The sequence below is a fragment of the Bombina bombina genome, chromosome 1 (assembly GCF_027579735.1).
Source record: "Bombina bombina isolate aBomBom1 chromosome 1, aBomBom1.pri, whole genome shotgun sequence".
In the NCBI taxonomy this organism is placed as follows: Eukaryota; Metazoa; Chordata; class Amphibia; order Anura; family Bombinatoridae; genus Bombina; species Bombina bombina.
The window spans coordinates 239,919-257,786 of record NC_069499.1 but is presented as its reverse complement, the minus strand read 5'-3'; the positions used below and the strand labels follow the sequence as shown (position 1 = coordinate 257,786).

General features: G+C 42.2%; 1 protein-coding gene across 1 annotated transcript in view; it reads left to right on the top strand.

The window, feature by feature from the left end:
• LIN52 (lin-52 DREAM MuvB core complex component) overlaps positions 1 to 17,537 on the top strand; it is a 325,267-nt gene extending 307,730 nt beyond the window's left edge. The window contains exon 6 of the mRNA XM_053696953.1: positions 16,976 to 17,537. Coding sequence (XP_053552928.1) covers positions 16,976 to 17,031 — 56 coding nt within the window. The 3' untranslated portion in view covers positions 17,032 to 17,537. The remainder of the gene's footprint in view (positions 1 to 16,975) is intronic.
• Positions 17,538 to 17,868: the final 331 nt, after the last annotated feature.

Genomic DNA, 17,868 nt, shown 5'->3' with positions numbered 1-17,868 from the left:
TTTCCACCATTTCCTCTCCTTCCTCGTTTGATTGCCAGAATCAAACAGGAGAGAGCTTCAGTGATTTTGATAGCACCTGCGTGGCCACGCAGGACTTGGTATGCAGACCTGGTGGACATGTCATCTCTTCCACCATGGACTCTGCAACTGAGACAGGACCTTCTGATTCAAGGTCCATTCCAGCATCCAAATCTAGTTTCTCTGCGGCTGACTGCTTGGAGATTGAACGCTTGATTTTATCCAAGCGGGGATACCTTGATTCAGGCTCGAAAGCCTGTCACCAGGAAAATGTATCATAAGATATGGCGTAAATATCTTTATTGGTGCGAATCCAAAGGCTACTCATGGAGTAAGATCAGGATTCCTAGGATTTTGTCCTTTCTCCAAGAAGGATTGGAGAAGGGGCTATCAGCTAGTTTCTTAAAGGGACAGATATCTGCTTTATCAATTCTACTGCACAAGCGTCTGGCAGATGTTCCAGACGTTCAGTCGTTCTGTCAGGCTTTAGTTAAAATCAAGTCTGTGTTTAAACCTGTTGCTCCGCCATGGAGTTTGAATTTAGTTCTTAAAGTTCTTCAAGGGGTTCTGTTTGAACCTATGCATTCCATAGATATTAAGCTTCTATCTTGGAAAGTTCTGTTTTTAGTTGCTATCTCTTCAGCTCGAAGAGTTTCTGAACTATCTGCATTGCAATGCAACTCGCCTTATCTTGTTTTCCATGCTGATAAGGTAGTTTTGCGTACCAAACCTGGATTCCTTCCTAAGGTTGTTACTAATAGGAATATCAATCAGGAAATTGTTGTTCCTTCTCGGTGTCCTAATCCTTCCTCTAAGAAGGAGCGTCTGTTGCACAACTTGGACGTGGTTCTTGCTTTGAAGTCTTACTTGCAAGCAACCAAAGATTTCTGTCAAACATCTTCTTTGTTTGTTGTCTATTCTGGAAAACGTAGAGGTCAAAAAGCTACGGCTACCTCTATTTCTTTTTGGCTGAAAAGCATCATCCGTTTGGCATACGAGACTGCTGGACAGCAGCCTCCTGAAAGGATTACAGCTCACTCTACTAGAGCGGTGGCTTCCACATGGGCTTTTAAAAATGATGCTTCTGTTGAACAGATTTGTAAGGCTGCGACTTGGTCTTCGCTTCATACCTTTTCCAAATTTTACAAATTTGATACTTTTGCTTCTTCGGAGGCTATTTTTGGGAGAAATGTTCTTCAAGCAGTGGTGCCTTCTGTTTAGGCATCTGTCTTGTCCCTCCCGTTCATCCGTGTCCTGTAGCTTTGGTATTGTATCCCACAAGTAAAGGATGAATCCGTGGACTCGTCGTACCTTTTAGAAGAAAAGTAAATTTATGCTTACCTGATAAATTAATTTCTTCTATGGTACGACGAGTCCACGGCCCGCCCTGTAATTTTAAGACAGATTATATTTTTTTATTTTAAACTTCAGTCACCTCTGCACCTTTTAGTTTCTCCTTATTCTTCCTGTACCTTCGGTCGAATGACTGGGGGGTGGAGCTAAGGGAGGAGCTATATAGACAGCTCTGCTGTGGTGCTCTTTGCCACTTCCTGTTAGCAGGATGATAATATCCCACAAGTAAAGGATGAATCCGTGGACTCGTCGTACCATAGAAGAAATTAATTTATCAGGTAAGCATAAATTTACTTTTTCATTCCGATAAGGTAGTATTGCGTACCAAACCTGGTTTTCTTCCTAAGGTTGTTTCTAACAAGAATATTAATCAGGAAATTGTTGTTCCTTCATTGTGTCCTAATCCTTCTTCTAAGAAGGAGCGTCTGTTGCATAATTTGGACGTAGTCCATGCCCTGAAGTTCTACTTGCAGGCGACTAAGGAATTTTGTCAATCATCTTCATTGTTTGTTGTCTTTTCTAGGAAACGTAGGGGTCAGAAAGCTACGGCTACCTCTTTCTTTTTGGCTGTAGAGTATCATCCGTTTTGCATATGAGACTGCTGGACAGCAGCCTCCTGAACAAATTACAGCTCATTCCACTAGGGCTGTGGCTTCCTCATGGGCATTTAAAAATGATGCTTCTGTTGAACAGATTTGCAAGGCTGCAACTTGGTCGTCTCTTCACACTTTTTCCAAATTTTACAAATTTGATACCTTTGCCTCGTCCGAAGCTATTTTTGGGAGAAAGGTCCTTCAAGCAGTGGTGCCTTCCGTTTAGGTTCCTGTCTTGTCCCTCCCTTTCATCCGGGTCCTATAGCTTTGGTATTGTATCCCATAAGTAAGGATGAAATCCGTGGACTCGTCATATCTTGTAAAAGAAAAGGAAATTTATGCTTACCTGATAAATTTATTTATTTTACGATATGACGAGTCCACGGCCCACCCTGTCATTTTCTAAGACAGGTCTTTATTTTTATTAAACTTCAGTCACCTCTGCACCTTGGCTTTTGCTTTCTCTTCCTAACTTCGGTTGAATGACTGGAGTGGGATGGAAGGGAGGAGCTATATATACAGCTCTGCTGTGGTGCTCTTTGCCTCCTCCTGCTGACCAGGAGGCGATATCCCATAAGTAAGGATGAAATCCGTGGACTCGTCATATCGTAAAAGAAATACATTTATCAGGTAAGCATAAATTTCCTTTTTTTCCCTGCTTTGTTTGCCATGTGCTGCTGGCAGCCATTTTGCTCACCTTTTCTTGCTAAATATGGTGCAGAGTGTGTGATGCTGCTTATTTGCTGCACGCCCTCTTATGGCCAGACTGTTGTATATCATCCGTGTGAGACAGGTTGCAGTCTCAGAATTGTGATGTCATCACTAATTATTTAAAGGGCCTCAGTTCGGTATGATTTGCCCTTGCGTTGTCTCAGACCTGTTTGTGAGTTCCTGTGTTCTAGTTCCTGTGTATTACCTGGCTAGTCTGAAGTCTCTTCTGGTTCCTGATCCCTGGCTTGTTCCTGACTTTGCTGTTCTCCTTGTTCCTGATTCCGGCTCGTCTGACTGCTCACTTTGGTTCCTGACTCGGCTCGTCTGACTACCAGCTCTGGTTTCGACTCCTGGCTTGTTATTAGACTTGTGGACTTTTTATTATTTTTGTTATTAATAAAATTGTGATTATTTTTGCACTTCTCGTCTCAGTCTGATTCCTAGCACCCTGACAGAACTGGTCTTGGAGCACTGCCTCAAGCTGCGGCAGATCGGATTTGCTTGCATAGATTACTGTGTCGTCTGCGTACATGTGTACAGTTGATGATTTGCAGACATTTGGCAGATCATTTATAAATAATGTGAATAGTAGGGGGCCGAGAATGGAACTTTGGGGAACACCACACGTGACTGGGAGAGGGAGGGAGTCGCTTGCAATTCTGGGGCAGGATATATTTTAAATCAGGCTGTTAGTTAGCAGAGGGCAGTTGGAACAGCTGAGTGTAGGTCTGTATATTGCTTGCAATTCTGGGGCAGGATATATTTTAAATCAGGCTGTTAGTTAGCAGAGGGCAGTTGAACAGCTTAGTGTAGGTCTATGTATTGCTTGCAATTCTGGGGCAGGATATATTTTAAATCAGGCTGTTAGCAGAGGGCAGTTGAACAGCTGAGTGTAGGTCTGTATATTGCTTGCAATTCTGGGGCAGTATATATTTTAAATCAGGCTGTTAGCAGAGGCAGTTGAACAGCTGAGTGTAGGTCTGTATATTGCTTGCAATTCTGGGGCAGGATATATTTTAAATCAGGCTGTTAGCTAGTAATTCTCCTCCCCTGGAGTTAGTTAGTAATTCTCCTCCCCTGGTTGAGGGGGACATTCCGCAAGTCATGGAATCATTAGCTTTGGACCATTCCTTCAGGAATTGGTGACCTTTAGTTGGGGTTTGTGCTGTATAAAGATGGCCTTCCTTATGTATTAGGAGCTTAGTTGGATACCCCCATCGGTATCTAATGCCCAATTGTCGGAGGGATTTAGTAATATCTTGAAAAGTTGCCCTTTTCTGTATGGTGAACTGCAATAGGTCTGGAAAGACTTGATGTTTTGGAAGCGTACTGGAAGGTTTGGGTTGAAGAACATAGCTTTCATAATCTGCTCTTTGTATGTGAAAAAGTGGAATCTTGCGATGAAATCTCTTGGCTTTTCCATCTATACATTTCTTCCCCTGGGTAATCTATGAACCCTGTCTATCATGGTTTCAGTTGGGGACTGTGGTGATTTTAGGTATTCACAAAACTCAGTGAGGAATTTTTCCAGGTCTAGCGCTGTGATTTCCTCCGGGATACCCCTGAAAGCAGGTTATTTCGGCGAGACTGATCTTCCATATCTGCCATTTTAGTGTCTAAAGAGTCAATCATATCAACTAATACTTCGAAGTGGTTAAACATATTGACTTGTTCTACCACAAGATCTTTCTGCTTTCTTTCCAAGGTTTCAACTCTTTCACTAATCACTACAATATCTTTGCGTAGTTCGGCTACCGAGCCTTTAATTGCCTTTGTAAGTGAGTCTTGTAGGGTATTGAGCCTCTGTGTTAGTGTGGAGACTATATCTGAAGCCATGGAACTCTAGATCTGAAGATGTCTGGGAGCACTGTTCAAAAGATATCACTTTCTCTGAGGGGATTGAGTCAGGGTTCCTGCTCTCGGCTATCTTTTCTAATGGTATTTTTACGTTGAAATGGTCAGAAACTGATTTTTTAATGTCTGTGGAATTTGAGGCCATCTTTTTAGACCCCTGTGGCATGTTAGATAGATCTTCCAGCTGTCTGGTATCATCTCAGGTCGTATATCTAAGCAAATAAACAAATGCAAGTGCAGAGTGCTTCAATATCAGTATTTAATAGTAGATCTTGAATCAGTAAGTTATCTTGATAGTTATTGAGCCCACCTATTGTATCCTGGCCAAAGGAGTCCAGGTTGTTTTACACACACATCTTAATGATTATTCAGCCTTCTTGCAAATTAACTCCTACTAGTGAGTGTGCTTCAGCTTGAAGATTAAGCCGCAGGGTGTAGGCTCCCTCTGGGTATGTATGAACCGAGACCCTGACATGTAGGTATGGGCTTGATGTGTTTTATGGGTGTATATATGAGGGATATGTGTCCTATTCTCCCACCTGTGGCTGTACCCAAATTTATGCTGTGTAGTGAGGCCTAGAGGTTCTTGTGGCTTACCACTTGCAGCCTTGTATTAGTAGAGGAGGGCTGTTGCATCTAGTTTAAGTGTGAATTTTTAAATCACCAAATCGGTGGTCCTGTTTATTTACAGGACCGTTACTCACTGTGAGTCTGTAAGGATTCTGTCCTTGTCTGTGTCTCGATCACTGTAGCGCCACGTGAGTCAAGTGTGCAGAGTGATGCTTTGGGCTTCTGGGGCTGCAAAAGGTTCGTACCTCACCTCCTGGGTGCGAGATGACATGCTGGTTTGAGCAGTTGCAGGCGGCTCTTAGTTCCCAGCTTTACGCGACTCAGGCTCCTAGATGGTGCTCAGCGAGAAGTCTCAATCTGAATATCCCTCCGTGTCATCCGTGGCTAACTCGGGAGAAGCTCCCACGGCTTGGACAGCTTTTTACTCCGATGCGGAGCCCCGACCCTCCGAAGTGCTGCTTGTCAGTAGTCTCGGGCAGGCTGTGTTATGTTTTGCCCACAGCTTCCTCTCAAGTCTCAGAGGGACAATCGCTCAAGTCACCAAAGTTGGTTGGATTTTGCGTACACAATATCTGGTCGAGTAGAATTATGCTGGTTAATATAAATAAAGATCCTTTGAAAGGCACTGTTTGCGGAGCTCCTTTCTGATGCAACCACTCAGTATGGCGGTTAGCTCTGCCCCTGGTTCCCCACATTCTGTCTTTTCTTCAGGAGGGCCTGGAGAAGGGCTTGTCAGTCAGTACTCTGAAGGGCCAGATCTCTGACGATTATTTTGCCTAAATGTCTGGCTGACTTACCTGATGTTCAATCTTTTGTTCTGGCCTTGGTCAGAATCAGGCCTGTGTTTAAACCTGTTTCTCCCCCTTGGAGCCTTAATCTTGTTCTTAGGGTTCTGCAGCAGGCTCCGTTTGAGCCTATGCACTCTGTCGATATTAAGTTATTGTCTTTGAAAGTTTTGTTTCTTCTAGCTATTTCTTCTGCTCGTAGAGTTTTAGAGCTTTCGGCTCTACAGTGTGACCCCCCTTATCTTATTTTCCATGTGGATAAGGCGGTCCTTCATACCAACTATTCTTCCTAAGGTGGTTTCGGACCGCAATATCAATCCGTAAATTGTCGTCCCTTCGTTCTGTCCTAATCCTTCTTCTCATAAGGAACGTCTGTTACATAACCTGGATGTAGTGCGTGCTTTGAAGTTCTATCTCAAAGACGCTTGAGAGGTGACATGATTACTTTATATAAATATATTATATATATATATATTTCAAGAAAATTGTTTGTGACAAGAGGTCACAATTTAAAAGTTGGAGGAAAGGAGATTTAATCTCCTGCAACGGAAACGTTTTTTTTTTCACTGTAAGAGCAATAAAATTGTGGAACTCATTACCAAAGGAGGTAGTGAATGCCAATACCCTAGATACATTAAAAAATTGATACATTTCTGTCAAGAAATTAAATTCATGGAAAGGATTGCTAGTATTAAATGGGTCACCTTTTAGTGGGATTATTTTTTTTTATATATATATATATATATATATGTTTTTTTATTGAGACACACAAAAGAAAATACAAGAATGCAATTCCACATGGGTATGCGAGTAGTAACAACAAACATAAAAAAGAGACAATACGTCTTCAACAGTGGTGTAATAATCATTATCTCACACTTAACACATACACAATGCTATATGTGCTGAGGAATATAGAGGTGGAATTTCTCAAAAACAAATAAAGGGTCTCTTTTTAGTTTTATGAAGAATTTTGTATGTATGATTTAACGTAGTTATATCTCTATTTTATGAGAAGTTGGTCTGAGCAGACCACACTTTGCAAACTGAAGTGATGACATGGTAAAACTATAGTCAAAGATCAGTAAATCCCCTTGTGGTGAGTGAGGTGTTTATCAGGTAACAATATCAAGCTTTTTTTGGTTGGTCAAGGGGTCTATGTCAATGAAGGGATATAACTAATACAGATGTTGAGAAAGAAGAGAGAAGAGAAAGGTTACAGCGGGCAAGAGCCGCTTGGATTAAAAGAAAATGGGCATAGGATCCACTATAGGAACGGAACCTGTGTAAAGAAGGAAAAGAGGTATCTGAGCAGTACTCTGAGTATCTGTTTGGGATGTGAAGAGGGACGGGGGGGGGGAGCCTACTGGTGTACAGCTGAAGATTCCTCTCTCCTGAATATAATGGGCCTATAGAGTGGAAGATACACTAAATGATTGTTAAGTGGTATTTGATATATGAGCACTACAAAATAAACAAGCATTACGGTATCTTGCCCAGGAAGTCATATTCTAGCAGATTATAGGAGGGTGTGATAGTGATTCTTCAGTAAAACTTTGTATAAGGTGATCAAAAGCTGGCTCCAGTAAATAGGATACTACGTTAGTGAGTCTCCTGTGCATTGCTATATAGGAGCTATTGCATCAACATACCTCAGCTTCAGGGTGGATAAAGAAGTCTTTGTAGAAAGTTAGGTTACTGAAAGCTAGTATAGTATTAGGTAGTGTAGGAGTCTAGCCCTTAGCTGTGTGTAATATTAGTGCCCGGTTGCAATAAAGTGGATAGTCTATAAAATCTTCAGCCTGCTAAGCCTCTACTCGTGGCAGCATTAGTGTAGTATAAACATCTATGAGCATATAATAGGACCGGCCGTATAATGTGATGTGTTGAAGTAGTGACTTTAATAGTAATAGGGGTTTCTTCAGTAAAATATACAGTAACTTTCATATCTTGTACATTAAGTAGGAACCAGATTCCATAAATATATAACTCAGTGACAGGTACATAAATATGCTCTATGTAAGCTACCTTAATATCTAACCTTTGAGATTCTTAGTGCAAACAGTTATGATCATGTTGAGATACTAAAACGGTACCTCTTTATGTTAATTAGTGGTAAGCAAAAACATAGTACGTTTAAACAGAAACAAATCAAGTCTCCAAATAGAACTGAGTGAACGATACAAAACATATTGAAGGATAAAATAAGGAGATCAGCTTATATACTAGACTTTGGGACTAGAACACTAGGGGCTATACTCTGTGTAGCAGTCAGTAGTTTCGAGTAATAGCCCACTGTAAATGCTTCCATGTCTTCCCCAGATTACCCGATACCAGTTCGAACGGCAAGTAGCTATCTGGCTGTTTAGCGTAGGGAAGCCGGAATAGATGAAGCCAGTGTTGCGGTAGCTGATGTTTCAAAGGTGTTATTTTGGCAAGGGTCATCTGTGTTGATCTAGCTGCGTTAACGTACGGAGAACTACCCTCAGGTCGTTGCAGTAGGCATGTCAGGGGTCTCTGGAGGGATGCGCTAAAAGTCTCCCCCTTGGTGGATAGAAAGCTAACGGTCCTCTGTCCCAACACAAAAACTAAATCTAGATCTACTGCTTGAGCAGGTTCCAGGCTTCCTGTTAATTCCAGCACTTTCCGCTCTAATCTCTCAGCAAGCTCAGGTTCTCCATGGCGTAGGCGCTGCTGGTTAGTTAATTTATGTAGGGTGAGGTCACCACTATCTGATGAAGTATCTGCCGTGTTGGCGTGCGTGTCTTCAGGAAAAACTATATCGTAAGGAGCGCCACTAGTTTTCCTCAGGGTGTCCACAAGTGCAGCATGGTGCATGTCCAGCCGGTCACATAGTGCTGCCAAGAGGGAGGTTGCCTGCTCCATGGAGAGACCGTTATGAGTATATAAGAGCAGTCAGAAGCCGGTTTCTCCCCTTTTAATTAAAATAGTTGCCTGAGGGGTATGTGATCCGATTTCCAGAACTATGACATCCGGGTCTCATATTGCAGCTAGTCTCAGTATCTTTGGGGCTCTAGTCACAGCGAGTCTCAGTGTCTTTGGAGCTCATTTCTGTAGGCGGTGACGCAGCTAGACTAAATATCCTTGCCGTATGTCTCTGGTCCAAAGCCGGTACTTGCATGACCAAAACACTTGCTCTCAGAGCCCCGCCAATTCTCTGATGTATTGCAGGGGTTTTCAAATCTAGGTACGAGGAGATAGATGTCCATAAACCCTTTTCTCCAACATTGGTGTGTCCGGTCCACGGCGTCATCCATTACTTGTGGGAATATTCTCTTCCCCAACAGGAAATGGCAAAGAGCACAGCAAAAGCTGTCCATATAGCCCCTCCTCAGGCTCCGCCCCCCAGACATTCTCTTTGCCGCTCTGAACAAGTAGCATCTCCACGGAGATGGTGAAGAGTATGTGGTGTTTAGTTGTAGTTTTTTATTCTGCTATCAAGAGTTTGTTATTTTAAAATAGTGCCGGTTGTACTATTTACTCTAAAACAGAAAGGGATGAAGAGTTCTGTTTAAAAGAGGAGTATGATTTTAGCAGCAGTAACTAAAATGAATTGCTGTTCCCACGCAGGACTGTTCAGCCCAGAGAACTTCAGTTGGGGGGAACAGTTAGCAGACTTTTCTGCTCAAGGTATGACTAGTCCATTTTCTAACAAGACTGTGTAATGCTAGAAGACTGTCATTTTCCCTCTTGGGGATCGGTAAGCCTTTTTCTTAGACTCTTAACAGAATGAAGGCTTATTATGGGCTATACACTGGTTGACACTCTTGTGGGCTAAATCGATTGCTTTATTTAAGTTTTTTATGTAATCTGAGGTGATTTATAAAACTTTTATTGTGGGGGAACGTTTTTTAGGCGCCAGGCAGTTGTTTAGACACCTTTCCAGTCAGAGGGGCCTTTCACTATAGTAGGCAGAGCCTCATTTTCGCGCCATAACTGCGCAGTTTCTTTTGGATGCAGTGCATGCAGCTGCATGTGAGAGGGTCTGGTGATCATTGAAAACGTTCCTGGAAGGCTTAATTTGGTATCGTATAACTCCTAAGGACAGGTGAAGTCGCAGCAAACGCTGTGGCTGGGACTGTAGTGGGGTTAAACATTGTTATTTGATTAAACGGCTCCGGTTTCCTCAATTAAGGGGTTAAAAGCTTGGGGTGCAATACTTTTTAAGCATTAAGACTCTGTGGTGAAAATTTGGTAAAGATTGGATATTTCCTTCATAGTTTTTCACACATTCAGAAATAAAGTGTGCTCTGTTTAAAATTTAAAGAGACAGTAACGGTTTTGTTTTAAAACGTTTTTTTGCATTATTAGCCTGTTTAAGCCTGTCTAACATGTCTGTACCTTCAGATAGAACATGTTCTGTATGTATGGAGGCCAAGGTGGTCCCCCCTTCAAATGTATGTGATAATTGTGCCATGGCGTCCAGACAAAGTAAGGACAGTACTGTCACATTTAATAAGGTTGCCCAAGATGATTCCTCAAATGAAGGTAGTGGGGATAGTTCATCATCCTCTCCTTCTGTGTCTACACCAGTTATGCCCGCGCAGGCGACCCCTAGTACATCTAGCGCGCCAATGCTTGTTACTATGCAACAATTAACGGCAGTAATGGATAATTCCATAGCTAATATTTTATCCAAAATGCCAGCATTTCAGAGAAAGCGTGATTGCTCAGTTTTAAATACAGTGGAGCAAGAAGGCGCTGACGATAGTTTATCTGTCATACCCTCACACCAGTCAGAAGTGGCAGTGAGGGAGGGTTTGTCGGAAGGAGAACTTTCAGATTCAGGAAGAATTTCTCAACAGGCAGAACCTGATGTTGTGACGTTTAAATTTAAGTTAGAGCATCTCCGCGCATTACTTAAGGAGGTGCTATCTACTCTGGATGATTGTGACTCTTTGGTCATTCCAGAAAAATTGTGCAAGATGGACAAATTCTTAGAGGTCCCGGTGCACCCTGATGCCTTTCCAATCCCTAAAAGGGTGGCGGACATAGGGAATAAGGAGTGGGAGAAACCAGGCATACCCTTTGTCCCTCCTCCTATATTTAAGAAATTGTTCCCCATGGTCGACCCAAGGAAGGACACATGGCAAACAGTCCCTAAGGTTGAGGGGGCAGTTTCTACCCTAGCCAAACGCACGACTATTCCCATTGAGGACAATTGTGCTTTCAAAGATCCTATGGATAAAAAATTGGAGGGTTTGCTTAAAAAGATTTTTGTTCAGCAAGGTTACCTCCTCCAACCTATTTCGTGCATTATTCCTGTCACTACGGCGGCGTTTTTCTGGTTCGATGAACTAGAAAAGTCGCTTAATATGGAGACTCCATATGAGGAAGTCATGGACAGAATTCACGCACTTAAGTTAGCTAATTCCTTTATTTTAGATGCCGCTTTGCAATTAGCGAGATTAGCGGCGAAAAATTCAGGGTTTGCAATTGTGGCGCGCAGAGCGCTCTGGCTAAAATCTTGGTCGGCGGATGTATCTTCCAAGACAAAATTGCTTAATATCCCTTTCAAAGGTAAGCCCCTTTTTGGGCCAGAATTGAAAGAAATTATTTCAGACATCACTGGGGGGAAGGGCCATGCCCTCCCACAGGATAGGCCTTTTAAGGCTAAGAATAAGTCCAATTTTCGTTCCTTTCGCAATTTCAGGAACGGACCGGCTTCTAACTCTGCAGCCTCTAGACAAGAGGGTAACGCTTCCCAGGCTAAACCAGCTTGGAAACCAATGCAAGGCTGGAACAAGGGTAAACAGGCCAAGAAGCCTGCTGCTGCTACCAAGACAGCATGAAGGGGTAGCCCCCGATCCGGGACCGGATCTAGTAGGGGGCAGACTCTCTCTCTTTGCTCAGGCTTGGGCAAGAGATGTTCCGGATCCCTGGGCACTAGAAATAGTCTCTCAGGGTTTTCTTCTAGAATTCAAGGAACTGCCCCCAAGGGGAAGGTTCCACATGTCTCGCTTGTCTTCAGACCAAATAAAGAGACAGGCATTCTTACATTGTGTAGAAGACCTGTTAAAGATGGGAGTGATACACTCAGTTCCAACTGTGGAACAAGTTCAGGGGTTTAACTCAAATTCTGGATTTAAAAATTCTAAACAAATTTCTCAGAGTTCCATCGTTCAAAATGGAAACCATTCGAACTATTTTACCTACAATCCAGGAGGGTCAATATATGACTACCGTGGATTTAAAGGATGCGTACCTACATATTCCTATCCACAAAGATCATCATCAGTTCCTAAGGTTCGCCTTTCTGGACAAACATTACCAGTTCGTGGCTCTTCCATTCGGTTTAGCCACTTCTCCCAGAATTTTCACAAAGGTGCTAGGGTCCCTTCTAGCGGTTCTAAGACCAAGGGGCATTGCAGTGGCACCTTATCTAGACGACATTCTAATTCAAGCGTCGTCTCTTTCCAAGGCAAAGGCTCATACAGACATTGTTCTAGCCTTTCTCAGATATCACGGTTGGAAGGTGAACGTAGAAAAGAGTTCCCTGTCTCCGTCAACAAGAGTTCCCTTTTTGGGAACAATAATAGATTCTTTAGAAATGAAGATCTTCCTGACAGAGGTCAGAAAGTCAAAGCTTCTAAACGCTTGTCAAGTTCTTCACTCTATTCTGCAGCCTTCCATAGCTCAGTGCATGGAAGTAGTAGGATTGATGGTTGCAGCAATGGACATAGTTCCTTTTGCTCGAATTCATCTAAGACCATTACAAAATGGGGACTATGCAGACTTGTCTCCCCAGATTCAAGTAGACCAGGTAACCAGAGACTCACTCCGTTGGTGGTTGACTCAGGATCACCTGTCTCAGGGAATGAGTTTCCGCAGACCAGAGTGGGTCATTGTCACGACCGACGCCAGTCTATTAGGCTGGGGCGCGGTCTGGGACTACCTGAAAGCTCAGGGTCTATGGTCTCGGGAAGAGTCCCTTCTCCCGATAAACATCCTGGAACTGAGAGCGATATTCAATGCGCTCCGGGCTTGGCCTCAACTAGCGAAGGCCGGATTCATAAGATTCCAGTCGGACAACATGACGACTGTAGCTTACATCAACCATCAGAGAGGAACAAAGAGTTCCTTGGCGATGAGAGAGGTATCCAAGATCATCAAATGGGTGGAGGATCACTCCTGCCACCTATCTGCAATTCACATCCCAGGAGTAGACAACTGGGAGGCGGATTATTTGAGTCGTCAGACTTTCCATCCGGGGGAGTGGGAACTCCATCCGGAGGTCTTTGCCCAGTTAACCCAATTATGGGGCATTCCAGACTTGAATCTGATGGCGTCCCGTCAGAACTTCAAGGTTCCTTGCTACGGGTCCAGATTCAGGGATCCCAAGGCGACTCTAGTGGATGCATTAGTGGCGCCTTGGTCGTTCAACCTAGCTTATGTGTTTCCACCATTTCCTCTCCTTCCCAGGCTCGTAGACAGGATCAAACAGGAGAAGGCCTCAGTGATTCTGATAGCTCCTGCGTGGCCACGCAGGACTTGGTATGCAGACCTGGTGAATATGTCATCGGCTCCACCATGGAAGCTACCTTTGAGACAGGATCTTCTAGTACAAGGTCCATTATAACATCCAAATCTAGTTTCTCTGCAGCTGACTGCTTGGAAATTGAACGCTTGATTTTATCCAAGCGTGGATTTTCAAATTCAGTGATTGATACTCTGGTCCAAGCAAGAAAACCTGTGACTAGAAAGATTTACCATAAAATATGGAAAAAATATATCTGTTGGTGTGAATCCAAGGGATTCTCCTGGAGTAAAATTAAAATTCCTAAGATTCATTCCTTTCTCCAAGAGGGTTTGGATAAAGGGTTGTCAGCGAGTTCTCTAAAGGGACAGATTTCTGCTTTATCTGTCTTGTTACACAAACGACTGGCAGCTGTGCCAGATGTACAAGCTTTTGTACAGGCTTTGGTCAGAATCAAGCCTGTCTACAGACCCATGACTCCTCCTTGGAGTCTAAATTTAGTTCTTTCAGTTCTTAAAGGGGTTCCGTTTGAACCTTTATATTCCGTAGATATCAAGTTACTATCTTGGAAAGTTCTGTTTTTTGTTGCTATTTCTTCTGCTAGAAGAGTTTCTGAATTATCTGCTTTGCAGTGTGATCCACCCTATCTGGTGTTCCATTCAGATAAGGTTGTTTTGCGTACTAAGCCTGGTTTTCTTCCAAAAGTTGTTTCCAACAAGAATATTAACCAGGAAATAGTTGTTCCTTCTCTGTGTCCGAAACCAGTCTCAAAGAAGGAACGTTTGTTACACAATTTAGATGTAGTCCGTGCTTTAAAGTTCTATTTAGAAGCAACAAAGGATTTTAGACAAACCTCATCTTTGTTTGTCGTTTACTCTGGTAAGAGGAGAGGACAAAAATCTACTGCTACCTCTCTTTCTTTCTGGCTGAAAAGCATTATCCGATTGGCTTATGAGACTGCCGGGCGGCAGCCTCCTGAACGAATCACAGCTCACTCTACTAGGGCTGTGGCTTCCACATGGGCCTTCAAGAACGAGGCTTCTGTTAATCAGATATGTAAGGCAGCGACTTGGTCTTCTCTGCACACTTTTGCCAAATTCTACAAATTTGATACTTATGCTTCTTCAGAGGCTATTTTTGGGAGAAAGGTTTTGCAAGCCGTGGTGCCTTCCATTTAGGTAACCTGATTTGCTCCCTCCCTTCATCCGTGTCCTAAAGCTTTGGTATTGGTTCCCACAAGTAATGGATGACGCCGTGGACCGGACACACCAATGTTGGAGAAAACAGAATTTATGCTTACCTGATAAATTACTTTCTCCAACGGTGTGTCCGGTCCACGGCCCGCCCTGGTTTTTTAATCAGGTTTGAACAATTTTTTTCTCTATACACTACAGTCACCACGGCACCCTATAGTTTCTCCTTTTTTTCTCCTAACCGTCGGTCGAATGACAGGGGGGCGGAGCCTGAGGAGGGGCTATATGGACAGCTTTTGCTGTGCTCTTTGCCATTTCCTGTTGGGGAAGAGAATATTCCCACAAGTAATGGATGACGCCGTGGACCGGACACACCGTTGGAGAAAGTAATTTATCAGGTAAGCATAAATTTCTAGCTTGCGACCATTCAGCATGGCGGTTAACTCCGCCCCCCTTAGTGGGATTATTTAAGCTTAACTGGAGCTTTTTGTAAGTATTTTAGATTTGTATAGGTTGAAATCGATGGACTTCAGTCTTTTTTCAACCTCATCTACTATGTTACTAGGGATTTTCGGGAATCTACTGCCCTTTTTGTTGTTTTTTTCTGGTAAACGTAAGGGCCGGAAGGCCACTTCTTCTACTCTTTCTTTTTGTTTGAGAAGTGTCATTCGGTTGGCTTATGAGGCGGCCACTTGGTCTTCGTTGCATACATTTTCCAAATTCTACAAATTCTTTGTTTTTGCCTCTGCTGAGGATACTTTTGGGAGGAATGTTCTTCAAGCAATGGCGCCTTCTGTTTAGGTCCACCTGTCTTGTTCTCCCTTCCTTCCATTCTGTGTCCTCTAGCTTGGGTATTGTTTCCCACTAGTAATTAGAATGGATTCATGGACTTTCCATGCCATTGGAAAGAAAACAAAATGTATGCTTACCTGATAAATTCTTTTCTTTCCTGGCATGGAGAGTCCATGACCCGCCCTTATTTTGTGTCCTCTTCTCTTTCCATGACTGGGGGATTGTGGGAATTAGGATGATACTTAAAGATTTGCTGGGGTGTTCTTTGCCTCCTCCTGGTGGCCAGGAGTTGAATTCCCACTAGTAATTAGAATGGATTCATGGACTCGCCATGCCAGGAAAGAAAATAATTTATCAGGTAAGCATAAATTTTGTTATCACATTAAATATTTATTTAGAAATAAATAGAACATATGTCGTTGGGAAAACATTTTCGCAATATGAAATATTTGCATTTTTATGAACACTTTTCAAGGAGAATATGTCATGGGTTTCTGCGCAACATATTAGAGTTTTTGTGTGTGTTTTTTTTCTATTTGACTTCTCCATAGAATCGCACGTGATTTGGCTGTTTGCATTACGCAGCTTAAAGGGACAGTAAACCTAAAATATAATGTTATATAATTCTGCACATAGTGCAGAATTATATAACATTTTATTAGTGCTATCGTTATTAAACCTTATATTCCCTTTTAATTTTTTTAAAATATGCCAGTTTTTCAGACCCGCTCTCTGTACTCTGCTGAGCGGGTCTGTTTTTATTCCACAGTGCATCGGGCCAGCTGTATAGTCACAGCCCGGCCCGAACGCGACATAACACTAAGTGCAGCTCGCTCCTGCTGTCAGACAGAGTATAATGGCGTGGTCAGGCCGGGCTGTGACTATACAGCTGGCCCGATGCGCTGTGGAATAAAAACAGACCCGCTCAACAGAGTACAGAGAACGGGTCTGAAAAACTGGCATATTTTAAAAAAATTAAAAGGGAATATAAGGTTTAATAACGATAGCACTAATATAATGTTATATAATTCTGCACCATGTGCAGAATTATATAACATTATATTTTAGGTTTACTGTCCCTTTAACGTGCACACAAAATGGTATTTTGCAACTTGTAATTGCTCCGCAACCCCAAATGCGAAAAAGCCAAAATGCGCATAGTGTTTTAGCAACTGATTTGCCGCGCTACTTGTAATCTTGTCCTATGTGTTTAACTCCTGCAAAGTCAGCTTCAGAAAAGCAATCCCTAACTTGGAGCTACCTGAACACATGCAGTAAGCCAATGGCAAGAGGCATATGCGCATAGCCATTAATCACCAGCTAGCTCCCAGTAGTGCATTTCTTCTTCTTAGCATACTTAGGTATGCTTTAAAAAAAAAAACAATGCCAACAGGACTGAGTACATTTTAGGATAGCAGTAAATTGAAAAGTCTCTTGAAATTGCATGCTCTGTCTGATCCATGAGTGTTGCCCACAACTAATGACATTATGTCTATATACTGATAAAGTTTATCATGACTCCTCTAATCTCTAATATTTGGTATATTTGTGTTTATCACATGAGCTTTTTTGTGATTCCATTAAAAAAAATTATTTATTTTTTTTCAGCAAGAGAAATGACCAGAGGGAAGTTTCTTAATATCCTGGAGAAAGCCAAGAAGTGATTGACGGATGCTGTGTAGCTGTTTCAGTAGCATTTTTGGAGTTTCTTTCATGTCTACCTGGAACGGTTTTGATGGCCAAACTTTTATACTTTAAAACAAAACTCATCAACCATTTTGAGTTTGATCATGTAAGCTGTGTTATTGTGACATGAGCGTAAAAGGTGACAGATTGACAAGTCTGCATATACCGGGTTTATTTGAATTTATTTTCTTTATTCTTTAATAAACCATTAAACATAAACATTTACAAATGACAAGATTTTCCTGGTTCATAGCTGCAATGTAGTATGTGGGATGTTGGGTATTGGGAGGTTTTCTGTAGCATTTAAAGTGGTTGCCAGTCATCTTTATAAAGCATGGTCTAGCCATAATATCAAGCGTTATCAGTGACATCTTTGTTGTTGCAACCATTCGTTTATTTTAAATTATTTTCCCAAAATTGATTGTCTTTTTGTGATGTTTTTATTCGATGCTCTCAATAAAACTGTATTTTGTTTAAACCTAAACATTCATGTCTCGGGAATAGAAGTTCACTTTTGCTTTGTGCATTTGCCTTTGCTTGCTTTACTACAGGTTGCAGTATAATACAGATAAGGGCAATTAATACTTGTTACAGTGCAGAATATTTTGTCTTAAAACTGATATAACTCACACATCCACTTTATTATTATTTTATTTAAAACAAATCTTATAATTAACATGGTAGAGATCCAGCACGAGGCCTGTTGAAGTTAGTGTCTGGCCCTACAACATTAGGAGACGGTCATGAGTATTCTTCTCTGTAAATGATTAATGGAGCTCACCTTTTTTCATTCCATTAATCAGATGTGTGGTTCC